General features: G+C 39.1%; 1 protein-coding gene across 6 annotated transcripts in view; it reads left to right on the top strand.

Annotated features, from left to right (window-relative positions):
• The window catches only part of CDC42BPA (CDC42 binding protein kinase alpha), a 153,627-nt gene that overhangs the window by 89,938 nt on the left and 40,712 nt on the right, over positions 1–22,977 (top strand). For all 6 annotated transcript variants that reach the window (XM_083434380.1, XM_083434379.1, XM_083434378.1 and 3 more), the window contains exons 16-21: positions 7,712–7,817; positions 9,592–9,716; positions 12,967–13,072; positions 13,877–14,025; positions 15,147–15,238; positions 17,424–17,500. In XM_083434380.1, the coding sequence (XP_083290506.1) occupies positions 7,712–7,817; positions 9,592–9,716; positions 12,967–13,072; positions 13,877–14,025; positions 15,147–15,238; positions 17,424–17,500 (655 nt within the window). The remainder of the gene's footprint in view (positions 1–7,711; positions 7,818–9,591; positions 9,717–12,966; positions 13,073–13,876; positions 14,026–15,146; positions 15,239–17,423; positions 17,501–22,977) is intronic.

Raw genomic sequence — 22,977 nt, 5'->3', positions numbered from 1 at the left:
ACATGACTGAAATATGGAGTTGAAAACAGATTTCCCTGGGCACAGGTTTGCTGGGTCCCAATACCCTGTACTTGCTGGTTCTTCAGTGATGCACTGGACAGAAACATTTATGTAGGTGTCTTCATTCATATAAGACTGTATGTTTACTCTGTACATGTGTTGTTACTCAGTATACATGTTTGTCCATGATCGCTGGTGCCTGTTCTTTGTTTGAGCTCAGATTGCTCAAAGTAAATGGGAGGGATCCTTTACTATTTAGTTTTCGGTGAAATAATAACACAGTCCATGTATTCCCACCCATCTCAACATATAATGCACTGGAATGATACAGAGCTTGCTTTATGAGGCAGTTGGATAAGGGAAACTTGAGTAAGTAAAGAACCCACGTCATTAAGTATATAGTTTCCATTGACCTGCAGCACAATCTGCTTCAGAAAGTGAGAAAATTGGTGGAGGTGAGGAGGTGAGCAGCACTTTACTTCTTTTTCAGATCAAGAGAAATGCAGGTTAGAATTGAGAGGCCAGGTAGAGTCTTGCATTTTGCTCTCTTGAGTGATTCATTTCACATGGTGAGAATTCTTAAAATGCCTGGCCTCTTTGTTCAAACTCTGTATACTGGAGTTATGAACATTGACACAACCAGGAGGTCCCAAAGCTGTAAATCTGCTTTGTTGTTTTGCTTTGCTCTTTCTCTCCTCTACCCCTCTCAAATGCATTGCTTGTCTTTGACGTGAACAAGTAATATGTCAGAGTTAAGGTACTGCTTATATCTGCTAGCACAAGAAGTGTCACGTAAGGTGTCCCGAGGCTTTTCTGCTCCAGACTTCATCCAGTGCTAACATTCGTCATCAATCCACTCTAGACACAAGCCTTCTTTATCTGTTCTGACAGGCTGGTTTGTTTTCTCTCTCTACCATGGTAGAAAGAAGTGGCACTGAGAATGCCCCTCAGTTGTATTTATCAGTAACAAACTTTATTTACTAGCTCATAAAATGTTCAAGTATCTTATAATTGTATGCTACCGTTGCCTCACATTAACAGGAGATTCCTGGGTTTTAAAAGGTGTAGCCCATATGTGATCAGAAGGACAAAAATAAAGATCAGTGCAGTACCCAAGCAGGAAACTAAATATAATGATAAGCTGCAACTTTATGTGTGTCACTTGCTCTCAGGACACAGTAAAAAGATTACATAAGATGGTACTGGTAAGCAGACGTGTGTTTTCCTTTTTCTGTGAATGAAAATAAGAAACTTGCAGGATAGCTGCCCCCTTTTTAGGAAAATATGGTGCACTGCCATGCAATTTCCTTTTGTGAGGTTTTGAAGATACTATTAACATAGTAAGCTACCCACCCACCTGGCCCGAGTTTTATCATTCTTTTCTTCCTTTGACTTTTTTGGGGGGAGACATTTGTGAGAGCTGTTGCTAAAAGCATCAACTGAGCCCTTTCCTGTTGATCTAATTGTAGCTTTGCAAATTGTAAAAGGACTGTAGCTTGCTTTCAAAAACTAGATGAGGCTGCTACATTAACAGCCACACAACTTTCCCCTGTCTCATCTGCTAGCATTCGCCTATGTTACGTAGGTTCCTTCTGTCATTTCATGAAAATGTTTGGTGTATGGTTGGGTCAGTAGAGCGGACTTGAGAGTTGAAACAATTGGCTCATCCTTTCCCACTTCCAGATGTAGCAAGGTATGAGTAGACATTTGTGATGGACTATCTCGATAATTTATATGTATTTAGGGTTCTGAAATACCTACATGGAAAGTGTAGGATCCTTGAGTTTCTCCATGCATGGTACAGTTGCAGTTTCTCGTTTACCATTCAGATGCAGAAAATGATATATCGGAGGTGTGTGTGTGTGTGTGTGTGTGTGTGTGTGTGTGTTTCATGCTGTATTCTCTTTTAGATATCCTGATACAACTACAGGTGGGGATGGAAAGTGGCCTTCTTGAAGTAGTTGGACTATAACTCCCATCAACCCTGACCTGACCATACACCATTATAGTTGTGACTGATGAGAGTTGTGGTTGAGCAACACCTGGGGACCATACATTCCCTACTGTTTCAGGACATAACTTTCTCTTCAAAATTTAGGTGCCCCCCCCCCCACAATGTGGGGTTGCTGTTACCACATTTAAGAATATTTCTGCTCCATATAACATAAACCATTCCCCTTGCTGAATTTTTTCTATGGCAGCCTTAAAATTCCTGCAGTAGGTCAGGCTTTAAAAATCAAAATAGATAGCTTTAGTAAGACATTTGGAATTCAGTAGTTTGAATCTATTACCACCAACGTGAAAAGTCATAAAGCAAGTAGTGCTTAAGAAAACATCATTGTGTTAAAAGGCAAATCATTCTTCATTCACTTGTTTTTATTTCATAAACAAATATGAATAGGGCTGCTTTGGTACTGTAATATTGAAGAATAGGACTGAAGAATAGGTGACGCATCTGTGGGTCTTAGGTGAAATCAAGCTGAATTACTGAAAAAGACAAAACGTGCTTCAGTATTTTTTTTTTAAAGCACACACACCTGAAAACCATAAAATAAATAGTTGTCAGAGCTACATTTTGATGTGATGAATGTGATAGAATAGTTTTATTAGCTGTATTACCTGCCCATGATTGTCAAAGCCATGAATGAGTTATGTAGAGCATTTCCAAGAAAGGAAATAATAAAAGCTTTATTCCACACGTGTACCTTACACAACCCATTTCAGGAAAAGAATCTGCAAAGGTTATTAGCAACTCTTTTCATTGCTCATTTAAGCCCTGTGCAAACAGTGTCTACCTTCAGTGGAGGTTTGAGATTGTGCCCTCTGACCTTGCCCTTGGGATTTGAGGTTGTGTTTAAATAGAGGCCTATATGCATGGAGTTGACATGTGCAGGTGTAATCCTCCCAGTTTGCAGGGGTCTAGATCAGACCTGCGTGTACTGCATTACATGCACATGGACTACTTTTGATTGAGACTTCCAGCTTGTAGATGTCAGGTGGGTTTGCAGCTTGATTCCACTATCCCACTGCATGTAGACAATCAACAACTGCACTAGTTAATATACCTTAGATGTGGAAGCAACACTAGTTGTATCAACCTAGCTACTGGCTTTTCTCTAGTTTTTCCCTTACTCTTTGAAGTGCCTTTAATGTTAAAGGATGTTGCAGTGCATATTCTCAGTGGGTTGTGGTGTGGTTTCTGCTGCTGTTCTGTTTTGCTATTTTAGTTCTGTTCCAAACGTACTATTGTGATTTTATAATTGTATGTTAGGGCTTTTTATAGTGTGTGTTTTTTAAAAACCTTCTTGGGCAATATAAAGAGTGGAAAGGAAGTTACGTAAAAGAAGTCGGGAAGCATGTGAGATAAAATTGCCAAATGGGGTCATTGTGAGAAATAGGAAACAAAACAATATGCCGAAAATGTCCTTTATCAAAATAAAATGTAGGCAGGATAGGCTGTGTGACAACACTAATTTTAAATTCTTTCAAAAAGCAAGTTGAATACCTCAGTGAATGAGCAGGAGTACTTTTATTTCATCTTATTCCATGGTTTTGCAAGGAACTAAAGCAAGTTAGTTAGATTATTGCTTTCCTGTTGATTTGAAAATGTATTGAAAAAGCCTATTTATGTTCCAGTTTATGTTCCCAGTGGGAGTCACTAAAATATTGGTAGTTTCATGCATCATAGCCTACCTTGTTTTGAGTTTATGATTTTTTAAAATATTGGTTACCCTGCTTAGCTTAGCCTTCATTTAAAAACAAAGGCCTGCCTCACATGATACAGTGCATGGTGACATCTACTGATATTTTCAAGGAGTGCCTAGAACAATTTTGAGTATTCTTTTAAAAACTGAATATACTGCAAGGGGAGTACTGATCAGTTTTACGCATCATTATTTCAGAATTACAAAGGGACATCATCTGTATTCTCCTTCCACTGTGAAAACATATATTTAAATGATGACACCATAGGCATGTTCAGGCATTTGTTTGAATGCACAAATGTGCATTTCCCCATCCATGGATGCAGAGTTTATGTGTTCAGACAAATGCCTGAACATGTAACATCTCATAAATATATATAGAACTGGAACTTACTGCTTTCCCTCTTTTTTTTTACAAAGTATCGACCTAGTACACATTCACTGGTGCAACTTAGTATGCGTGTTTAAATTTCCACTGATTTTTGTGATGCTTGGAGCCTGATCCTATGAATGGTTACTTACAGGTAAGGCCCAATGAGACCATAGTGTGCTTTGACTGCAGTCTGAAATATTTAACCACGCTCTGGTTTCTGCTTCACATTTTCTACAGTTCTTGAGCCAAAAGACAACTGAAGTGTATGGACAGAGGAGAAGTGTTTCAGAGACTAGAGAGAACAAATACTCTCCACTGTGGCTCTAAAGTTTATGTTTGCTTAGCTCTGAGCTAGCATTCTAAACTACCTCTGACTTTTCCCTGTGTTCCATTATTTACTGGTCTTGTTTCTTTCAAGAGAGCTGTTTTCCGCTGCAGTCTCAGCTGAGACTCACAGCACATCAGATTTCTAAGGCTACCACCAAAGTGGTTTAACATAAAAGCTTCAAACTGCATTTCCCCCATCATCTCATATTGCATCAGATGCAAATTTAAAGCTACTTCACAAGCTGTGAATGAAACCACCAATACTAGAAGCACAAAAGTACTAAGTGCATATAAACTAAGACAAAAATGCAACCAAATGCTTAATTAAAGACTCTGACCTGTTGTCTGAGAAGTTAGCCTTAAACCCATGTCTCCCACATAGCTGTGAGACCCATTATCCATTCCCCTGATAGTTAATGCTTTAATCTTTTTTGGCTTTCTCCCAGATTGTTCTTCATATGCATGGAATCTGTTGGTTGGGGAGAGGGATGGGGGGTGTTGGATTACAGAATTAGAGTTTAAACAGTAGTGATTAATATGCTACATTGTTAGAATGAAGTGTTATGTTTCAAATGATGCCTAGCAACACACAAATTCAGAGCTGGGTCTGATATTGCTGTGCTATATTTCAAAGTCTTATTGAAACAGTAAATGAATTTCAAATTAGAAATAGGAGATTCAAACCAAAAATACTCTTACTGAGTACTATTGTCATGGCTCAAATGCTGGCTGAAAAACATTGGTGGGTAGTTTTGCTGAACTGTAAGAAATATTGACTAAATTCTATCACCAATACTTTGTGCCAACATAGCCCTCATTCACATGTAACACTAAGCCAAACAATTGTTGTTGTTGTTGTTGTTTAGTCGTTCAGTCGTGTCCGACTCTTTGTGACCCCATGGACCAGAGCACGCCAAAACAATAGCTTAGCACAAATAAGCAAACATGCAGGATCCTGGAAATATTGGATCTGCATTGTTCCTTCTTGGTCGTTTTAGTGCTGCACTTCGCTGATCTAAGCTTAGTGTGTCATATGAACCCAGGTTCATGGTTTAGCTCTCTCAATACAGACCACAAGTGGGCAACTGTAGGAAAAACTTCAGTTATAGCCCATGGTTTGTATGGACAGAACTAAACCACTTACCCCAGGTCTGGGTAACTCAGTAAGCTAAACTGTAGCTTAGCTCAACAAAACAACCAGAGAGGAGAAAAACAACCACAATATCCTCTCCATGTAAGCTCATTCACTTTTTTAAAAAATATTGTTTTATTACAGATTTACTTGTATAACAAGAGTACATATAGTGTCTCTGTTTTCAATTCATAGAATCTTTTTCACAATTCAGTTACATTTGGTATGAGACACTGCTGTCATAGACATTACGCGATTGGGGAAAAGGAGGGATACTGATCCTTCTTTCTGTTGTATATTTGTGCAAGGTTTTTTTGTCAGCGTGATGTGAGTAGGCCATGTATGTATGTATGTATGTATGTATGTTGTGCGAGAGATGAGAGGTTGGTACGTTCGGTTGGTTGCAGTGTGGTTTGTTTGTATGTGTGAGTGGGCGTATTGGGTCATATTATCCATATTGCTTCACATGCCTGCTCATTCACTTTAAGCAATGGTTTGACTTAGCCTGACGTGAAAGGCAGGCCAGTATGACTGAAATCTCTTAACCATGGTGAAAGGTTAGATATAGAGTGTATTACTGAGCATTCCCTCTCCCTTGATCCATTGCCCTCAGGTCTGGTTAAGCATTACATCCACAATGAAATCTACCATGGTTATACTAACTAGATGTTAAAGATATGATGGAGAAGCATCCCCTGTTTTACCAGGGAGACCCAGCATGCTCCTTCTTGACTTGCTTTATGATGGGCATTTAAGGCCTACTGATTCTAGCAGGCTTTCAACATCTGTTATATGGCATACTTCAATAAATGTAGAGTGATAAAATAGTAGGCCACATAGAAAAGTCATAATATTTTGAAATAAATAAAACAAACTAGGGATCCAAATGGATAAAGATTTTAAATTGGGGATCCCATGATTTGCCGCTCTTGGTCATCTTGAGAGTTATTCGGTTTGCAGTTAAAGTACATGCAGATCTGCATGCAGAGGTTTCTGGTTGGGCTGGGAAGGACTCTTGCTTGAAACCCTGGAGAGCTGCTTCTGGTCAGTGTGGACAGTATAGAACCAAAGGCCTTACTTGGTGTTAGCACCTTTCAGCATTCTAAGTCCTATGGCTCCTCCCACTTTAGACCCCTGTGACCCCTGAAAAGTCTCATTCTTCTGTGCGCTGGAGGCCCAGCACACGTCATGGAGAGCCTTCCTGGGAAGTACTGGGAGGAGGGCAAATTCCCTTCCATAAACTTCCCACTTACAGATTTTGGAATTAAAGCCAGTGGCTCATGCTCATCTTTGTGCCAGTTTGGGGACTGCTTCCCCGTTCGTCATAGAAGTATCTGCTCTTTGCTCTCCCATTTCTCTTCTCTAGCAATGCATTTGGCCTGGACAGGACTATAGAGAAGGATGTATGTGTCTTGTTTTCATTTGTGGGATTCTCCAATCTGGTAACTGTACATTTGTTGCTTGTGGTGATGGTTAGAAAGTGATTGGCTTATTTTGTATCTGGTAAATTGACACATGGATGTTTTCACGTATTAGATTTTGTCATAATTAGGACCATTCGATTAACCTAATGAGAATCTTCATGCATGGGAGTTTTGCAGTTCCAGGCACCATATATGGCAACTCTTTCTTTCACTGGCTTCAGAATTGCAAAGGGTTGTAAAAATGAATAAGGATATTGAATCATAATGTTTACTCTTAACTATGACTGTTTGAGATTCGTGGAAACCTTCTCACAGCATTAAAGCAAGATTGGGTGTCATCCAGAGAACTCCAGCCCTGCCTAATTTCCTTCAAAAATTAATGCAACTTTAACTTGTTCCATTGCTTTCACTGGTTTCATCCAATATGTTGTATTTGGACAGTGAATAAGAGGTCAATGTTTAGTATTTTTTACAATAGAATGACAAATGCCTGCTAACTGGGACTCTGGTGTCCCACATTAAAGAGAGGTTAATTCGTACTCCTAACACAGAACACATTGTCTTGTTGTCCTGAGGCAAAACAGATAATCATGTTATTCCAGTTTCAGTGGATGTGCAGATTACTGTATAATATTTTCTTAGTTACTGTATATGTCAGTCCTTAATGTTCTGCAAGGTTTCTGTTGAAGCATATATTTGTACTATTTTCCATATATGCTAATGATTTATTGCATTTTGTATTATCCCTTAGCCAAAGTGAAAGAGAAGAATTTGAAACAGAGTTCAAACAGAAATATGAACGGGAGAAGATTCTCTTGACAGAGGAGAACAAAAAGCTTTCTGCTGAGCTTGATAAGGTAAGTGTTTTGTGAGTGAAATTAAAAAATTCAGCAAAGTTGAAAAATTCATAAAGGAGCATAGAACTGGGAAAATGTGAATAACTTCCAATACTGATTCAAGTATAATTAATTATGTTCCCATGATGGGAGTTTAGATTTGATGATCTCTCTATTCATTTCTGATTAGATCCCACAAAATTACTGAATAATATAGATTAAGATACATTGGCATTACTTTAGGAGCCAAAAGGTAATTTCCATCTGGTAAGATGCAAAGTTAATTACAGATCCAAACTTATGCCATAATTATTTATGGACAACAGACCACTTCATTAGGTGGTTCAAAAATACTAATGAAAGACAGTTAAATAAGGGATCAGAATAAAATAAAATTTATCATATGGGTGATGGTCAAATGTGTAACAAGGAAACAAAGAGAAAAATGTGAAACTGTTTTGGACTTAGATTACACCAGGACTTTGGAATAACCCTTATATTGACATGAAAAAGCCTTGGACAGCCTTAGCTGGAAGAAAATGATCACTATAGTCTGCTTCAGGCATTGTTCTTATGAAGGGGCAGTTAGGTAAAAGGAAGTATATTTAGCTGTCCAAACTTGTGTGGCTTCTCTTGCATGGGGAACAGAGAGCAGACTCCCTACTTCAGAAGTTTTACCCCATCAGGGGTGAGAAAAGTCATGCAACTTCAGGAATGTGGCTAACATGTAGCCCCTTCATCTCCTTCCACCTTGTTTGTCCCTTTCATGTGAGTAGTGCCTCAAGAGGGCTTCCACCTCAGAAAATAGGAATGCAATATGGCAGAAGTAGCAAACCCATAGCCCTCTACATGTTTGATTTCAACTCCTATCTTCCCTACTATTGGCCATGCTGGCTGGAGTCCAACAATATTGGTAGGGCTACAAGCCGCCCAGCCCATGCACTATGGAAACATCAAAATATAGAATTCATACAAAACCCAGGAATGCATAATTGAACTAGATGGTACTGAATTTCACTGAAATTAGAGGGCCTTCTAATCAGTGTACTGCCTTCCCATCAGATGTCAAGGAGATAAAGAACTACACAACTTTTAGAAGACATCTAAAGGCAGCCTTATATTGGGAAGTTTTTAATGTGTGACATTTTATTGTGTTTTTATATGTGCTGGAAGCTACCCAGAGTGGCAGAAGGGCAGGGTAATAATAAAAATAGAAATAGAAATAGAAAAGGAATGTGTGCTTAAGGAGAACCTGGCAAGTGAGTGCCACAAATCAGGCATGATTTTTCCATTGTGAATTCTAGAATGCTTTGACTTTTTGCATTCCGCAGGCAACAATGAGACTCACCCATGCATGTGATTTGTTGACCATTGTGGAGATCCATTTGCACAATAGATACTATGGGTTGGGGTAGTTGGTTTTACATAGGTGCTTCTGGCAACATATGTCATGAGGACACAACCAGCAGAGCATAAGAACACAAAAAGGCCCTGCTGGATCAGGCCAGTGTCCCATCTAGTGCAGCATCCTGTTCTCACAGTAGCAAACCAGATGCCTATGGGAAGCCTTTAAGCATAACCCAATTGCACAAGAGCACTTCCCTGTGGTTTCTAGCCACTAATATTCAGAAGCATACCTCCTCAGGCTGCGTAGGCAGAACCTGTGCCATTGCTACTCTCTCTATTTAAATAGTGGTGTACACTTATGGATTCTAAAAGTTCACAAGAAACACAAGAAAAGCCATTTTAGGCCAGCAGGCCAAGATCATACCTCTTGTCTTTAAAATCTATTCAGCTTACAGCCATGTATGAGAGACTAAGTATGAGCAACCGGCAACTGGAAGAAGAGATGAGAGATCTTGCTGACAAAAAAGAATCTGTAGCGCACTGGGAAGCCCAGATCACAGAGATCATCCAGTGGTAAGGACCTTCTTCTAATCCCGTCTGCCACTGTGCCTCATGCAACAAGGCATGATCTGTTTTGGACAAACAGAATTTAATTCTTCAGTCCCCTGGTGTTCTGTTTTCAAGCTTCAGAAAACTCAACTCTTTTCAGGAGTGTAAACCACCAGTGGGTATAGTTGTTCTATTTTCAAATACAAGTAACAACTAGTAGAATTTTAAGTAGCTTCATATATGATAGAATAAAAGGTGGTAGTGGAAGGTTTTTGGGGGTTTTTTTAGTTTTTAGTCACAGAATTGGCATATTATCCTTCTTTATTGGTATCCTATAAATTAAATTCAAAACACAAAATATAAAAAATGAATCTTGTGGCATCTTAAAGACTACCAAATCTGTAAGCTTTCTAGGGCTGCAGTTCACTTATTCATATATATTAAGAGGCTGCCCCTTTGAAAATTGCTACAGAATGAAAAGTAGACTTCAAGTAATAGTTTCTAATATTCCCTTCTATCATACTGACAAAGCTCAATCCCCCGTCTTTTACAGTGCTCTGAAATAAAGATGCAGGCATGAGTTTGAACTGTTAGTGGGGGAAACAATTTTTTGCAGTGATTTGTTTTTCCATTTTTGGACCATTTGTAATATGTAACTCTGAAAACAATCTGTACCTAAACATTTCCACAGATCATTTACACTGATTAATGTTAGTGTCTTGTGGCAGTATCATTTTTTAAATGTTTGTGTCCTTTTTATCTGCTTTCATAGCAGCTGTATAATTTAATTTTGTATTAAGTAAAAATGGATAAACATAGTCTTTTTAGGGAAGCCTTGTTAGCTAGACAGTGCTTTCACATCCAGTATAACTTTACTGTCCATATTTAGGCATAGCTCTGGCTTTTGAGTATGGTTAGTCAATGCACGTTGGGCTCTGAAACACTGGATGTGGTCCAAGAAATGTAGTTCACTTCATAAATGTACATAATTCAAACTCAAGGATCAGGGTTCATTTTTCACCCTTGAAGTTCTGGTTTTACAGAAGCAAAGAATAAAGAATCAAAGCTGGATGATTTATAGTACTTCTTCATCATAAACAAAAGTCTCTCATGCAAGCCGGGTGAGGGGAACACAGTAAAGCAAATATGTTTATATATTTTCTCTCACTGACTGGAAATTAAGTGGTTATGTGTGTTCAGGTACCTCCCTAGCAGAAAGGTGAAAATCAGTACACAGAATCCACTGTACCTTGAATATTACAAAAGCCTAAAGTATGGTCTGTTTGGACCTGTCAATACTCAGGATATGAGATTAATTCTCCAACCAATCCTGCTAATTATTATTATGAAATATATTGGTGTTGGGTTTGTTGTTGTTTTTTTGCCACATGCAATTCAAAGCAACTTACAAGAAAAGAAAACACATGCATGCAAACATTAAAACCAGGGCAGGGGAAATTGAGACAGCCCTATGGTTGCCATGGAGATTGTGAAATCCCATGCAAAAGCAGTAGACAGCCTCAGTGTGAATGTTCAGTCTCTCCCAAAACTACTTTCGTCAGAGAAGTTTGTGGGCAGCAGTTACAACCAGTGCTATTTTTCTAGGAAAAGGGGTACAGGAACTCACTATGATCACCTCCTTTGCTCTCTTATAATGGCAATGGCGCCCACCTGAGAGGTGCTGGAACTGAGTTCCCACTGAAAGAAAGCGCTGGTTACAACAATGGTATCCCCAGTCTGACCTGGCAACAGATGGCAGTCCCAACCCCAAGGTGGAAGGGTTCCCAAGTGGGGTTAATGGAATCATTTTGAACCACAGCAACTCCCTGCACCCTCAGTCTGAGGTGATGCTGTGCCACATCAATTAGTTCAACTGTACCCACCCACCGAGGTCTCAGCAATACTCCTTGGATCGGTTCCATTCATGTTCAGATCAAGGATGAGGGTGGTCTGTCTATGAACTGACCTGGCACCAAACAACAAGCATGGAGAAAATTAGGAAGATTTTCCGAGCACACTGAGCCTGGCACTGCCATTCCTGCAGGAATGCAGCCTAGCTCTACACAATGCAAATGAACTGCACAAATGGCATATTGGAACTTATTGCCACCTACTGGTTGCTAAAGATGCATACAGCTTTTGCACAGATCTCAATACCAGTTTCCTTTTGAGCTGGTTAAAAGGAACATTTTATGATTTCTGTGTGCAGGAGAGATTTGGGCCTTTCGTTGCCCAATAAAACGGTCTGTCCAGTTGAAATATGGAAGCAGATTGAATGGTGGTCGTAAATAAACACCTCCCAGGAACTGTTTCACACGTGGCCTTTCCTACACAGACAGCATCTCCATGTAGGAAAAGGCATGTGCACCCTCATGTGTGAAAAATGCATAAATGTGTGAGTTGCTACAATTACCTGTGTTCAAAGGAGCATGTTTGTGATTTGGGCTATGATCCTAAACATCTGGCCTTCATTACAGCTATGCCAATTCCATGCTGATTGCTGCCATGATTCACACATTTATTCAGCATTCACAACCTGAATGCTTAGAAAAACTGTAAGGATCATGATTTCCTGAAAAATATATATGTATTCTTCAGCTGTCCGTCCCCCCATTATAATTATAATAAAAAAAGGAATTCATTTATTCATTTACTTTAAAACAACTACTCATTGTCAGCTTTTGGAGAGCCAGAGTGGTGTAATGATTAGAGTGTTAGTCTGCAACCTGGGAGACCAGGGTTTGAATTGGTATTCAGCCATGAAGCCCTCTGGGTGACTCACTCCCAGCCTAACCTACCTGGGAAGGTTGTTGTGAGAATAAAATAGGGAGAGGAGAACCATGTACCCACCTCAAGCTCTTTGGAGGAAAGATGGGATATAAACACAATAAATGAAATGAAGATAGAAAATGGGAGTATTACATTATATGCAATGGTCACCATCTGCCCGTTTACACCTGTGCACCACTGAAATGAATGGGAGCAGTACAAGACCATGGAACATTATGTCCTTTGATGCCTATTTTTTAGAAATGTTAAGGATTCAGTTTCACAGCACCCAAGAAAACTTGAGGGGCATCACGTGGGTTGTTTCTGCTTGCAGCTTAACTAATTGGGCTTTATTGTTCTATAACTATGATTGATTTTATGAAATTCTCGTTCTGGCTGTTTTTCAACATCCTCATTATCTCTCTAACTTAAATTTCACAATAGAGCAAAAACGTAGCCTTTGTTTTTGCCAAAGTTCTTACATCTTATTTCACTGCTTGACTAGGGTAAGTGATGAAAAGGATGCCCGAGGCTATCTCCAGGCCTTAGCCTCCAAAATGACTGAAGAACTAGAGGCCCTGAGGAACTCCAGTTTGGGGGCAAGAGCAACAGTAAGCAATTATTAAATGTATTATTTTTTTTAAGATTTCCTGTGCCATCAAATAAATGCTTAGTGTGAGTTATATTAGCTACCAGTTACAGCAGATGAATCTTGAAAGGTGTTCCAGAGAATTGTCTAGTCCTGTTAGCTGGACGAGTTTCAGTTAGTAAGGCCTGAGGATTCTGACAAGGTGCTTCAGTCGGTCAGGGCAACCATTTGCCCTCTGGACTCTTGCCCCTCTTGGCTGATGAAAACTGGCAGGGACAGGACAGCTGGCTGGGCCAGGAAGGTGATTAATACCTCCTTCTGGGGTCCTCTTCCAACTCTGTGATTCTGTGATGATCATCCATTTAATTCTATAATGATTTTAATCTGTTCACAAGGTAGTGTATATAAAAACAGTTATTTCAACATTACATTTAAATAATCAAACTGACTAAAATCACTGTTGTGGACAATAGTCCCCATTCCATGACATCCCAGTTTAAACAGTAAAGGTGGTATTTATTAAAGCTTTTTTAAAGGAGGTCAGAGATGGCATGGAAACTTTCTCTTTCTCTGTGATAGATTCATCCCCATCCCCACCCCCCATGAATAAGTATTTTAATTGTTTCTAATGTATTCTGTAGCATAAATGGAATATATCATAAAACTACTATTGCCTGTAAAAGAATAAGATAGTAAAATTCCTTTTTTTATTACTTGGATCAAAAAAAGATAATGTATTTGGGGCACTGCCAGGACTCTTTTGGAAGACCATAAGATTGAAATGTAGCAAATGCCTTAAATAAAAGGAAACGGCTTTTCTTTTCAGGACATGCCCTGGAAGATGCGGCGTTTTGCAAAACTGGATATGTCTGCAAGGTTAGAGCTACAGTCAGCCCTTGATGCAGAAATACGAGCCAAACAAGCCATTCAAGAGGAGTTAAATAAAGTTAAAGCTTGCAATATTGCAACAGAATGGTAAGAATTGGTGGTTCTAATGTTCTAGCTTGCAAAGACTTTTCTACAAAAGACATACTGATAAGTCCTAAAATATATTGCCTGTCAAATTATAATCCTACAGTTATTCATGGCAGCCTGACTTAAAAGCAAAAGTTATCCTTCTATAATTTGTCGTTAATTGAATCATTACTGGAAAATCTGTGCTTTTTTAAAGGTGCTTCAAAGATCTTTGTGGAAAATAAAATTTATGTTGCATTTTACAACCTTAAAAAAGCAATAAACTGCATTCCTCTGCTAGTTTACCACAATTGGCTTATGGATTCTGAAGAACAATCTTTTTTCCATCACAATCCATTTTGTTGACTTAAGAAATTCAGTGATCGAGGGAGATGATTGAAGACAGATAATTTCTAGTAAATTGACTGCTCCAGGTCATGTAATTTATATAAAATTCTTGTTGCAGGCAAGACTTTTTAGTTGCTTTTGAAAACTAAAAGTAGCAGCAAGAGTCCAGCTAAGTAGCAGCATGAATTCTGTTCAATTTTCCCCATAACAGAATTCAGCAATGAAACTGGCATGAAACGTATTCTGTGACTGCTAACATAATAGCTGTTTTAATAGTAATACCCGAATAGCAAGACCCAAATAGCTATTTTTCATAAAGGGGTGATGGCCAACTCGAGCTTCAATTAATGCATTTTTGAAAGGTAGCCAAAGGCTTAACAAGCCAGTATTAGACTAGAATTTCCAGAATTAGTTACTGGAGTTGTATATTGGAACATGCATCTCCACCAGTAAACATCACAGTTGCTAGGAAATGGCCACCCAAAATAATCAGTGCTGTATTTTAAAATAGAGATCATTTATTCCCATGCCTTCTGCTCATACTGTTTTTCATAAACAGAGACTAGAGCCAACTCAAAGGATATTCAGAGACAATCACTAATTCCTTTTTCAAGGTTCCTTGCTACAGTAACACTCACTTCCATGTTTTGTGTTATACTTCTGACAGTGTGCCGTGGCTGACATTAATCTTGACTGAACAGTGCTGAAAAAAAATGTTCAAAGTAATGATTAAATAACATGGCCCTTACTAATTGGATCTCTCTCTATCTCTCTCTCTTTTTATTTGTATAAAGCAAACTACAGGAATCTGACAAGAAGAACTCTGACCTATTGTCAGAAATAGAGAGACTGAAAAAAGAGACAGAAGAACTCCGATCAGAAAAGGGTACGAGAATTGGTGTCCAAATAAAGGAAGGCAAAATCCACTCCACAGCAGTTGGGTATATCTTATCAAATAAGAATGGCGTCTTAGAGTGTGCTGACAGAATATGGACTCTGGCTTCTAAGATACCATCATAGCTCTTACATGATAAGATGTACCCACAGCTGGTATAAAAATACAGAAGGACAGTTGTCTTGGTTCATAAAGTCTTTCTTCCAAATCCTTTTGTTTTTGTACTATACAGCAGTTGACCACTATTTAATAGAAAGTTGCTGGCATAATGAGTAGTTACAACTCAGATATTTTATGTATCGTATGGTGAAGAAATCATTTAAAATGTGCCAATTATTTTGATTTAAGCCACAAGCCACCTAGAGTAGTCTTATAGAGTGGGAAAATAAATTATAAATTATTTTTTCAAAAATAAATGTCTTATCGATTGCTCCTACAATCATTCTGTTTGTTTGTTTGTTTGTTTGTTTGTTTGTTTACTTTGCTCTTCATCATTTACCAGTGCCATTCTGGGTTACAACCAGTGCTTTTTTCTGTGGGCACAGTGTACCGCCACCTCTTCCCCCCAGCCACCATCTTGCCGCCACCCCTTGCCCGCCCCCCGACTCACTTGCTTCTCTCTCCCCACACACCTTTGCCGCTTGCTTCTCCATTGCTGCTGTTTCCCACGGCTGCAGGCACAGGCTCCCGGAGGTGCTTTGGCGCGACCCTTATGATCGCCAGAGTGCCTTCCAGGAAGGAGCCTGGCGATCATAAAAGTCGCACCAGAGCAGAGGCGCTTTGGGGCGACGTTTACGATTGTCAGGCACTTTCCCGGAAAGTGGTTTGGCGATTGTAAGGGTTGCACCAAAGTGCAGGAAGCAACAGCGACATAGGAGGAAGCAGCAAGGGGGAGGGGGAGCGAGAGAGCGGGGGGAGCAAGCAGGATGGTGGTGGTTGTGTACTGGCACCTATTATTCTTCAAAAATAAAAAAAACCACAACCCACTGGTTACAACTTAAACAATACCACAATCAGGGTGAACATTAAGATAGAAAAGGTTGATTCCTTCATGTACTATCATCCTATTCATTTTAATTGCTGCTCCATTTTGCCCCATTGATGATGGTGAGTTTTCATGATCAAAATATGTGTTTACTTAGCTGAGTTATTGTGCATACATCTGATTTAAGCCCACGGGTGCTTCTTATTAGCTACTGTTTCAAAAGGACACAGTGAATTCCTTGTGACAAATCAGTAGTAGGGTAGAATACGGTACTGTTTGGATAACTTCATAATGGGGAATCTCCTCTGAAAAACTGTCCATGGAACTCTAGTTGCACTGGACAAATGTTTCACTCAGTTTAAATTTAAAACCACCCAAGAAAAAGCCCAGGAAGTTATATTTGTTGGAGGAGTAGATAGAAGTGGATCCCTTTAATGGTAGAGTGTGGTAAGAACTGTATTTGTGAAAGGAGAGATAAGGGGACCAAACCAATATAGCTCCGTGAATCTGTAAACTTAACCTTACTCTGCCTTAGGTTGGATCTAGACACATCAAAAAAAGTGATTCAGTTAAACACATTGTAAACTCATACAGGGAAATCCCGTTAGGGAAAGACAGTCCCTCCAGAATGCCATCTGGTGTCACAGTGTTATATCACATAGACAACGCATATAAAACACTTTTTCTTTACCAGTCTAGCTGAGTCCTTAGTTATACAATCTGATCCTAAAAAAAACTGTTTCAGCTGCCACGGTACTAGTGGTTTTTTAGCTGCTGCAGGGGCCAGAGTTTTTAAGTCATGGTACAGCAGCTCTTGATATATAAGGCCAGAGAATAGTTCTCAGATGCAATGAGGTTTACCAGTTGTGCACTTGCACCAGTACTGGAAATCTTCATTGTATCTAGAGGATGTAGGTCTAAGTATTTTAAGTACAATGGTTATAAGTATGAGGATTAGAAAAAGATGCTAAGAAATTAATATGCAAACTTAATTATTTTGAGATATTGTTGCAAATGACATGATGTTGTACTTTGGAGTGTTACAGCTCTGCTTCCTTTTTCTTTTCCTGAGCTGTGGAGCAAGCTGGTGCATTTTGGAGTAACAACAGAGATAACTCAAGAAGGACAACCCATAGACAATGACCCAGTTGGCCATTTTCTATAGGTTAAAGACTTGCTGCTGTTTTCTAGGTGTAAAGCACCAAGACTCACAGAATTCTTTCTTGGCATTTTTGAATGCGCCTACCTCTGCTCTGGATCAATTTGAAGTAAGTAAACAGCTGACGTATTATATATTTTGATGTCATATGCATATTCAGTTTGTGGTCACTACTGCTTTGAAATAATAACTACACTTATGTGTTGGGGGAAATTCATAGTGCAAGCCTATCATGTCTATTCAGAAACAAGTCTCCTTGAGTTCAATGATGCATGCTCCTGTGTAAATGTATATAGCATCGCAGCCTTGGATCTCTAAGGAATGTGTATTATTTGTCTTATACTTAGGTTTTGATACTGTGTTGTTTTTTATTGCATTATTTCCATGCATTGCTATAGGGACTTTTTAATTGCAACTCCCATATGTTCAAATCAGAAATTTACTTCAGACACGTAGTAAGGCAGAAACCCTCCAGATTCTGTTATTTTCTCAGATAATTTATTTTAGGCATTTATTTTCACGTCTCTGATTTTTCAAAATAATTAGGTTGCTGATTTCATAGAAAGCAGGGGACGTATCTTAAAATAGAAATGAAAAGTATTGTGGGTTCCATTGTCTTCCTTGTTCAAATAAAGTAAGGGCCCTATTATGTAAAACACTTAGGTTCAAATCTTACTTTTAACAATATTTCTGTCTCATTCTATTATGAATGGAAAATACAGAACAGAATAGTTTCATAAAATACTGCGACCTCTTGTCTCCCTTTGTTTTCTGAACTGTTTTCTTAGCACAGATGAGATTAGAAAACCAAGACAAAATGCAAGATAATAGATTGTGCCTAAGCAACCTGCAAAATTTCACCCAACTGCCCCTTCAGTTTAGGAACTGCATGCAAGAATAGCATTGCTTTGTCCTGTTTGAGGATGATAGTGCTTTTGTGACACCAGTAAGTGTGACACCTCTTCTTAGGCTTCTTTGTATTCTTATCACTCAGCAATCTACACACTTTACATTTAAGGACACCGTGCTTAAAATGTTTAGAAAGCTCAGGACTAACACAACTATAACAACTACCACAACTATTATTTGTCCAGGCAGGTGCATTATCTGACCCATGAGAGCAGCAAAATAACCAGACCGTACAATAGAGATGGGATAAAATCAGGCCAAATCTTTATTGACACCTGCAGGCGGGGCAAGGGTTGGCATGGCATTGGGTCCCAGGATCAGTTCATCATTCCACAAGCCGCATGTTGATGGAATGGATCCGCTGGGTTAGGATCGCTCCAACCTGTACGACAGGAATCAGCCAGTGTTGAATCTTGCTGTGGTGCAAGCCAAGCAAGCAAGGTCTCACTGGCGGACCAAAGTGCAGATTCCAACCAGGCAGATACCAAACCCACACTTGGATTTGCCATGGTCAATGCTCCCCTCGGGCCCCTTGTGGGGGCCCCCCTATACAATGTTGATCCTGACCAATGCCATTTCCACCCTCATACAAACAACATTCTTCCACCTAACAAAGGAAAGCCATAATTTCACTGAGGGAAAGGCGAAAAAACCCCAACCAAGTGCCAATCGCGTCGAGAGAGAGAAATTACTTTCTAGCCCAAAGTTGCTCAGTTAAGGCACTAACCTGAGAGTGGATGGACAGAAAGCTCTCAAAGCAAAATGACTTTGAGCTCCAGGGAAAGCAGCCTTAGGCTTTCCCCTCCCTTCTGCAGCTAGGGCTCATGGGGCAGCTTTTTCCCATGAGCCCATCACACAGAGAAGATACTGGGCAAAACCTTGCCCAGTATTTTGCTGCAATCTATGGGCTACAGTGCCGCCAGGCAAAGGCATCCCATGCTTATTGGGCATGAAACAGGGCTTGTAAGCACGACTGAGAAATAGAACTCAATTTGGGGACGAAAGAGACACATTGGCCAAGATCACATGTTATATTCAGCCAAACCATGCTAAGCACAAATAGATCAGCCATAGTTTGGTTTAGCATGTTGTCCCAACATGAGCTTATGGTTTAGCTCTCTCCATGCAAGCCATGAGCTGTAACCAAGATTTGTTGTATGGTTTACACATTGTGCTTTATCACTATTGGGCGGATACTTTACTAACATGACCACAGCAATGTACTATAGCTGAAGCAAAGGGGACTGAGGAAAGGCAGGGACCTGGGATCTGAACACAGATGAGATTGTGGACTGGAGTGAAGGTCCCAATTGATTGAGAGGGTGGGGAAGCAAGGCAAATGGAAGAAAAATGGGAGCTGGAAAAGGAAGCTGTTGCTGTCACTTGCCCAGTCACACAGATGTAGCCCATCTTTATGGCCACAGACATTTTGTTTGTTTGGATAGTAAAATCCTGCCACTAAGAAATTGTGACAATTAATGGCACATTCCACATCTGCATAATTCTCCTAAAGGTACAGCAAACCTAAAGAGTCTATATTGTTCCAACAATCCTGTGTTCCCTTGCACTGTCTTTAATATAATTAAACTACTATGTAATATTGGTAGAATAATAGTCAGTTAACAAAAGCTGTTCAAAAGGTATACTAAAAAATAATAATATGTAAATCATTTGGAATCTTTCTTCACTTGATTTCTCAACAGTATGGCGGTGCTGGTTATTTTCACAAAACAGAAGTTTTCATCTATCTGTTTCTGTTTCTTTACTGCTCTATACGTTAAAATAGGATTCCTTTTCTTCTTCATCATCCTCATTGATTGATTTTATGGATGACGTAAGTCAAACCAGCAAATTATTCAGTAGAAATCAGATTGATTTGGCAAATTTGAATAGTAATGCAGTCACTTTAACAAGCCGTGCCATCAAGAGCATGAAAATCTACAGAAGGTTTTAGTGCTCCTGATATGTTTAAATCCTGAGTACTTATCAATATAGTTCTTTTTTAATGGCATGAATTTGTGTATGTGTCTGTTGCTTTGTTTTGCTATTAGAAGGAGCTGAGATGCCTCACACTCACTCTGCCCTAATATTTTCTACTTTGTTATTGATATTGTTTGGTCAGAAGTTGACCTTTAAAATATATTGCTGCAATTTGGTTTTTGTTTTGGGTGAGTGTAAGTGTATTACCTTCCTTTGCTTTGTGGCTGTTTTCTTCCCTCTGCTCAGTTTCTTTCCATTCATATCTGTGATTTCTGCAAACGTTTTGAATTTCAGATGGCAACTAAGCATTATGATTCTTAACACCATCCATTTTTATTTTACTTTTTAATATTGGACATTGACAAAATTATTAACCTAACTGATTTTATACCAGCTAATGGGTGTTTTTCAAATTGACTGCATTATTTTATTGCAAGGATTTTTGTAGTGGATCAATAAATTAACGACTAGGAATGTTGTAATCCCAGCTCCTTTTGAAAAAAACATTAAATACAACCATGTGGTAGAAAAAATATTCTTACCACCGAATATGGGAGTCCATAGAGAATGGTGATGTAAAGAGGGTGCAGTGAATACTCATATTCTGATAAAAAATGTTTCACAAGTATACATCTAGTTATTGTGTGAGTAGTACTGTGCTCTAGTGCTTGTGATGTCATCATTGTGCTTGTGATTTTCACCATTGAAGTATTTGACAACTATCTGAGTTAACAAGGAGCAAAAAAGAATTTGTCTTTTAAAATGGACTTGAGAGTTCAGCAGTGCACTTTTCTGTCCTATTTACAGATTTAGGGTTTTATCCAACTAGGTCATACTTAGAGAAGACCTGTGGAAATCAGTTAATCCTGACTAACTTAGGTGCATTGATTTGATTTCTCTGGATCAACTCTTGACTTAGTAGGATACAAACCTAGATTGGATTTTTATCTTCAGTACATTTCAAAGGCACTCTGATTCAACAGGGCTTAGAGGATTGGAAGCTATATAAAGTAGACCTTTTGGGTAAAAATGATAGATAAGGTCTAGATACAAAACAGAGCTTCAAAACCTCTATTTTACATGAGTGTAAGAAAGGTTTTCATTTTCTGTTGCTTACCGTTTGTTTCTGAACGGTATACATGTTCCCAGTCTGCAACATTAGAACTAGCACTTCCTTGTATTTAAAATCCTTTTAAAAAAATAATGACCTTTTTATTGTAGCATAACTCCACTCCCACCTCACTCCAAATCAAAGATCCTACTTGCCTTCATTATAAGTGCTTGTTTAATTGATTTCAACTATAGTAACAGCAATGTGCATATATTTGCACATTATTACACAACAATAGTTCTATGTTCACAGTAGCTTAACTAATTTGCCCAAGCACACTGATGAAATCTACCACACAACTTGAGTTTTCAGAAGTTTGTAGCTGCTGAAGAGTTAGCTAATGGAGATATTGGCCCTGTTAACACATCACGCTAAGCCAAACCATGGCATAGCATGAACAAACAAGTATGTGGAAAGGAGATCACGGCTGCTTTTCACCTCCTTAGGTATTTTATTGCTGCGTTTCTCTAAGCTAAGCTGTGATTTGGCTTAGCATGCTTGTGGTTTAGCTCTCTCCTGGCAAATGCTGAGCTGCAACCAAGGTTTGTCCTGCACCTTTTACTCATTTGTGCTAAGCTATGGTCTGGCTCAGAGTTACGTGCAAACAAGGGCACTGACTAGCGGGATATTTCCTTCATATGCATGCTGCAATCATAAAATGGAAATTAATTTGTGCTGATTTCAAGAATTGGGGTACATTGTCTGCTTATATTAAGAGGCTCTTGGTAGTAAATCCATTTAAGAGGGCTGTAGATGAATAGTCAGTGGATTTTTCATCATGGTAATGCTAGGCTTCTACCCGCTTCAGACAAACTGCTTACTGTGAAGGAGAAGTCTCCACATACTGAGATTTAAAACAACCCCTTTATTAATAATAGAATTCTCGTCTCCTGGCTGTTACAGGCTCCCCCAGATCACAGACACCTTCTTCAAAGTCAGTCTCTGATCTCGCTTCTCCTGGTGCCCACTCATCAGTACCCAGCCACCACCCCTCAGTGTCCAGCCAATCCCTGGCAATAGCTAACTGTAGCCAAGCTAACTCCAGCTGGGTAAAGTCACCACAGCTATTGAAAGGCGCTTCAAGCCACAGAGGTCACTTTACCTGATTCTTTTGAGGGAGCACCACCCCATCTTTGCTACCTTTCCATTTGTTCTGTTACACACAATACACAAGTTTGTGTTTCTCCCAGGGAAATAATTTATATACTTAAACAAAACTATGAACAATGGCAGCTTACTTTAATTAGGCTAACAAGGAAACATATAATTTTTCTATTTTTACTAGGGAAAGATAAGTGTCTAGGTTCGCAGCTGCACTTAACAGTAGACTGCAGATGGAAGGAGAACAAATATCCCACTGTGAAAATGAGTCATTGGTGCTGTTGCATTACATTTTGTCTCCTTCCAGAGGTAGCTCACTGAGGACCTGCTGCACAGTTAGCCCATGTTCTTCAAGAACATTCTAAGTTATGCTTTACTTCAAATAAACTTTTTTCCTTCATTGTAGTTTTCTGAAAATACTAAGTGACCCTGTCCATTCCCAGTTATAAAGAATGTTGTGCTGTTCGAATTTAGGTTTCCCCCAT

Source organism: Podarcis tiliguerta (assembly GCF_965153285.1).
Source record: "Podarcis tiliguerta genome assembly, chromosome: 3".
Classification (NCBI taxonomy): Eukaryota; Metazoa; Chordata; class Lepidosauria; order Squamata; family Lacertidae; genus Podarcis; species Podarcis tiliguerta.
The sequence above is the reverse complement of the archived record's forward strand: the minus strand, read 5'-3'. Positions and strand labels throughout refer to the sequence as shown.